This window comes from Gavialis gangeticus, unplaced genomic scaffold (assembly GCF_001723915.1).
Source record: "Gavialis gangeticus isolate Ggan-Ray unplaced genomic scaffold, GavGan_comp1, whole genome shotgun sequence".
In the NCBI taxonomy this organism is placed as follows: domain Eukaryota; kingdom Metazoa; phylum Chordata; order Crocodylia; family Gavialidae; genus Gavialis; species Gavialis gangeticus.
Genome location: NW_017729012.1, coordinates 3,459,547 through 3,465,372, shown reverse-complemented (window position 1 = coordinate 3,465,372; position 5,826 = coordinate 3,459,547). Strand labels below are relative to the sequence as shown.

The 5,826-nt window shown below is 44.6% G+C and overlaps 1 protein-coding gene across 3 annotated transcripts in view; it reads left to right on the top strand.

Moving 5' to 3' along the window:
• The window catches only part of KSR1 (kinase suppressor of ras 1), a 104,958-nt gene extending 100,463 nt beyond the window's left edge, over positions 1-4,495 (top strand). For all 3 annotated transcript variants that reach the window (XM_019511050.1, XM_019511052.1, XM_019511055.1), the window contains one exon: positions 275-4,495. In XM_019511050.1, coding sequence (XP_019366595.1) covers positions 275-353 — 79 coding nt within the window. In that variant the 3' untranslated portion in view covers positions 354-4,495. The remainder of the gene's footprint in view (positions 1-274) is intronic.
• The last annotated feature ends 1,331 nt before the right edge of the window (positions 4,496-5,826 follow it).

The window sequence follows — 5,826 nt, the reverse complement described above, 5'->3', positions numbered from 1 at the left end:
AGCCGGGTATTTTTTTTTTCTGGCATTTCTCCACACCGAAGCAGAACAGACTTGAGCTGGCTGCACCCTACCTTGCAGACTGTGGGAGACAGGACGTTGGCTAAATCCTGTTAACAAGGCTCAGTATTGCTTGTTTAAACCTCTTTTGCTGAATGACCTTGCATTGTGTGTGATTGCTGGGTCTAACCCATTATATTTCCTTTATAGGACTCTATAATATTGTAAGGCAAATCGAAAGTAATTTTCTCTCCCTCTCCTTCCCCACTCTTTCCAGCATTAACAGTAGCAAAGTTGTCCTCCGTTTTGAAAGATTTGGCTTGGGAATCCTGGAACCAAGTAATCAAAAGCTATAGCATGGTGTGTAGTTGTCTCGTTGAGTGTTGTCTGCCTGCTTACACAACCCGTCAGAAACCTTCATGGCATCATCTGAACCATGGAACTCATGCAGCCACCTGGGAATGCCATGCAACCATCCATTCAAACTGCTGGCTGTGATCCGAATTCTGCCTAAGCACCAATGGTTATTTAGAAACACTGACAGAAGTGGGTGAAACTCTTTCTATTTTAAAAAAAAAAAAAAAAAAAGAAAGTGTTAAACTGTTGTTAGAAGAGTGTGAGCATTCAAGCATCACTGAAAAAGAACTGGTTCTTGTTGCATCTGTGGACTAGCTCAGGGCAAACTTTTGCCCTCCAAGCATTCACACAGTTTCTGCTGAAGCCAATGGAAGTTGCTTGCGTATGAGACACTCTAATGCAAGTGCTATAAACAAGATGCTCCCCAGAATCTTTCCCCAAACAAATTGCTAGAACAGAACCATAAGCATTTCCTCAAAGTGATAACATCTGCACTGCACTGTGGTTTACTTGAGCTAGTAGCTGACCTCCTACTCAGGTTTTCCCACAGTATCATCCAAACTTTGGGCTGGTTCCAAGTTCCAACCTCAGTTACTCTTGCAAATCTGGCCTTGGTTGTCCGTACTGGACCACACTCAGTTCAGGTCTAAAACGGAACAGAATCCTGAACAGCAATGAGAGCAAAACCTCTTTCTCAAAGACTCCGTCTTCATGGGAAGGGAGGATTTTCAAGAATAGCCTCCTGGTAGCAGGTATCCATTTCCCAGTGAAAGCCAGTGACACTCGAGTTTCCAAATCCTTCAGAGGTTCGCTAGGATTTCACCCTTCCTTCATGAATGTAATTTCTCAGTAATCGGTTACCAGCTGCACTCTGTGTCGTTGCACTCATGTGGGAGTTGAGGTCTCCATTTACAGTGCGAGACAATGTGTCCTCAGTACCTCTGGGCTTTCTTGCACTGGTGTAATTGGGAGCATTTACTCTGATTTTCCAAGTGTGTAATTGCTGCCAGCAGGGGAAAGAATAGCAGCACCACATCTGTACTGTTTACTACAAGTTGAGGGGAAACAGCAATAGAGACTGCTGTCCACACCACACCGCAGCGGGGTCTATAAAAGCCCTACTCCCGACACCATTTTTCAGCATGGGGACGCTGATACATGAGACACTCCAGGCACTTTATTTAGAGTGGCTCTTGGAGCCAGTCTAGTTAAGGCACCACCCCCAGCACGTGTATGAACACCCTCGATGGGTATAGAGCTAGTTGAGGAGGTGAAGGCAACAGAATAGAGGAAACCATTCACTTATTCTGGGGCTGAAGTTCACTCCTATACATGAGGTTAACCTGGCTACTACAAAAGTCCCGCATGAGGCCGGATGTCAGGCAACTTGCACAGAGACATCAATTCTTTCTTTTCTGGGGTTTCAGAATTAGCAAAATCCAGTCCTGTAAATCAGGGATGTGGTGCATGAGAAACAGTGCTACATAGTTCTTGCCTCCTAACCACAGCTCCACTTTCAGTTTCAGCACATTTTTCCCCCACTTTTTAACCAAACCAAGCCCAAAAGACAATTGCCTGATTTCCTTTTTGTGACAAGCAGGTTATGCAGAGTGTGGACAAATACTACCTGCATCTTTCTTGCTGGGCCCCAGCCTGACTTGGGGGCTAGAGCGACTGATCTTTTTTAAGCAATGTGTATTTTGGGTGGAAACTAGAAGCGACACAACCTTTTATTCAGGAAGAAGAGTCACATCTTGCACCTCTTGAACAGATATGTCCCCTACTGTTAAGGGGCACGCCACCTGAACACCTAAAATACCTGGCTTTGTTCAGGGCTAGTACAGCTGAATCACCCCCCTTGCAAGCTGCACTGCAGATGTCTCACAGGCGAGGTGCAGATGCAGCCGAGCTCTTTTATGACACCTTCTTGCAAAATAGCCCAGGCTGCCCCAAACTTCATGCAGGGGAAGGCCGACTGTACAGCTGAAAAGAGCGCAAACTAGCAAGGGAGAGAGGTTTGCACAATGCAGGGCAGGTCAGTAAAATAACTGTGCTTCTAAGTAATGATAAATCACCAAGTACAAGTCTTGTCTGCAGGTTTATGTAACTACAGAGGACAGAACCAGTCAGGGGCTCCCTACCACCCTATCAGATGCTCCGTTACACATTCATTCCAGCAGCGGCAAGCTGAGCAAGCGCTGCTTGGTACTGACGCTCGAAGGAAACAAAGACATCCTAGTCCTGCCAAAGCTGAGGAGGGTTTCCTGGGGGACCTCAGTGGGACAAGGATTTGGGCCCTCAAAAAAACGTGCACAAGAAGCCCTAAGGCTGTTGTGTCCCTGGTTAGCAGCAGCTGCATCTGCACAGACATCTCACCACTTCCTAACTGTCACATGCTTATACCACCCACCGGCCCCTTCCAAACCATTTGTGGAGCAGAGAAAATGGGGTTCACAACACCCCAGGGGTGGCTGTGTGGGAGGGGCAGGGTTTTCACTAGTGGGGAAGGCCGACACAGCTGGCACCCACATAGGAATATCCACTCCCCAGTTCTAGCACAGTCAGTAAGATGGTGCAAAGGGTTTCTGAGCATGGCGTTCAATGCAACGTAACAAATGGAGGCCAAAGATAAGGTGTGCTCTTTCTGTGGCAAATAAAGTGCTTTTAACTCGTCTTGAATGTAAAGAAAGAACAGTGGGTTGTGTGGTAGGAGCCAGGTCTGGCACTGAGGTACTCTTTCACCTTCCTCCCCTGAAGCTGTCTGCATGTGGAGCAAGTGATCTGCACCATCTAGCTACTGTTAATATCAACTCTAAAGAAAGGTCAAGTGATGGCATCAGGTTTAAGCAGAATCCCATTGCAAGAGGTGATGCCTAAATATTGTTGACACAACGTGGGCCTGGAGTTGGAAGGCAGTTCTTCAGTGCATCTAAAAATTACCTTCAGCAGATTTAAGGCTGATGAGACAAAACCTCCATTGGCTTCAACATGAGTTTTTCCCAAGCACAGTAATATTCTTTGCGAGTGAGAACTGTTTAATTCCCCTTGAGCTCTGAAATGTCAGTCTTTCAGGTGACTCAGTTTGACTATGTGGCAGCAGTAGCCTCAGTGTACTCACTGCAATTCATTTCTGCAAGTTGCATGGGTTAAAATTGGACCCTGAAGCTAAGGTGCCCAGACCTTCTCAGTGTGGGAACATGCCTTAGCAAGGAAGTAGGAAAGGAGTCCCAGAGACTCTTGCTTCATTTCATAAATCACCATTCACAATCTTGGAAAGCATCCCTGGCTTCCCTTCACCACCAGCTGTCACCTCTGGCAACATGCTTTAGCCATGCAGGGGAAAGAAAAACAGTGTGTGTGGAGGGGGGGAGGTTGTCAATCTTCTAACAATCATCAGCTGAAAAGAGAAAGCTAGCACCACATGATCAGTCAGCTTGGCACACCACTTTGATGCCCACTGCCCTGAATAATTCACACATTTTGGAAGTACCCTGTACAAAGACGTGGCCTATTCACAGGTCAGCACAACACCCACCCCAATTTCCATGGGAATGGCTGCTTTAAAAACCCAGTGTCCAAAATCCGGCTCCATAGTGTGTTGGATGTCTGTACTCAAATTGTGCAGCACATTACTCTGACTACAATATGCTAAGTATTGCTTTGGAACAGTTACACTGGGGTGGAAAGGATTGGGCCTTTACTTTCCTTAGACACATGTTATGAACTGAATGGAGCCATTACATTGCTTTGTTTGATGGTCATTTGCTCGATTTGTTGTGGTGATGTAAGGGAGTGAATCGCACTGTAAGTCTGTATCATTTTAGACTTGTAAATGTGAAGCTGGCTGTACAATACCGCTACAATAACTACGACTTCAGTAGTGTATGTAAATGGAGTCTGTAATATGGTGAAAACACGTTTTCTTTTCAAATGTGATGTAAACTTTGTACAGTAAAAACAAATTTTTTTTATATTTTCTATCAACCTGTCTTCCAGAATTGCTATTAAATTAATGAAAATGGTTAGTATTAACAAAGGGGTCTGTATTAGTTTATGCAACTGGCAAAAAAGTGCACTCTGCTAACAAAATTCTAGATATTTAGAATTCTTTTGGGTGAATAAATCTCTGCTCTGGACAAGACAAAGTGTCATGGAATTGTGGTTTTTGTATGTTTAACGTGTGTGCATGTACACACACACACACACACACACACACACACACACACACACAATCCAGCTCTAGGATACAAGCAGATTTCCATGTAGACTGAATACTTCCATTGTATCCCAAGCTAGGGTTGCAAACTCTGGCTCTATTCCAGGGAGCTTCATAACACAACACAATAACAATAATGAATCATTATGTCAAGAAGGCAAATGCACATTACTATTAAATTTTAAAAACCCACTGGACTACTATATAAATCAGATTCATCGTTTAATGTTTATTTTAATGAACGCCCTACCATTCATCTTCTGGTCAATTCAGCAGTCTCCTGGAGATTTATATCTAATTCCTGGAGACTCCAGGGCAATCCTGGAGGGTTGGCAACCCTATCCCAAGCATCTCAGTGCATGGAACATCATATACCTTATTTGTATTACAGTAATACCTAGATCCAGAACATGTTTGTGACAGGTACTGAACAAATTTATAGGAGATGGTGTTGATCCTGGAGTATTTACAACCAAAGCAGACAACACTGGGTGCATCTACATGATATGCTTAATGCTCGGTAGCCAAATAACACTTCGCAGTAGTGGGCCGGGCAAAAACTGTGATAGTAGTATTAAGCTACTGCACAGTAAGTGTCACTAAAAAAACACGTCCCAGTGCTACTATGCAGTAACTGTAGTTATTGCACGTTTATTTAGTACTTCATTAAGTAAGTACTAAACTAAATGTGCAGTAACTACTGTGCATTAATAAACTTGTAGACGTGCCCACTGAGGAGGAAAACAGGCCCAAAGAGCCTGAAGCACCTGTCCCCTGTTTACACACCCAAATCAACAGCAAATGTGCCAACCATTAAATACAGTGTATAGAGACAAAAAGTACAGGGAAGAGGCAGGTAAGCGTGTGCCAGCAGATTCACATGGCTGCTTAGGGGATCATGCTGTCTGTTCTGCTAACCATCTGCTTCCTGCCTGCATTTTCTCTGAATGAGAAGGCCAAACTGATTTTAAAATAGGGATTTTCCTGGAGCACAATCCAGAGTCACAAGGAAGTATAGTAATTGTGGTCAGGCCTGCACAGTAAGCTCGCTGTGCCTGGCAGTGGCACTCTCCAGCATATCAAACTGCTGCCTTCTGAACCAAAAGCAGCATGGCTGTGGCTGTATGGTGCCATGGGCAGGCATCCAAGCAGAGGTGGGTTAACAAATACTATCACTTGGGGCACGTCTACATGGTGCTATGCTTTAGTACTTCCTTGAAGTATAGACACGCTTGATCACTACATCGCCACAGCAC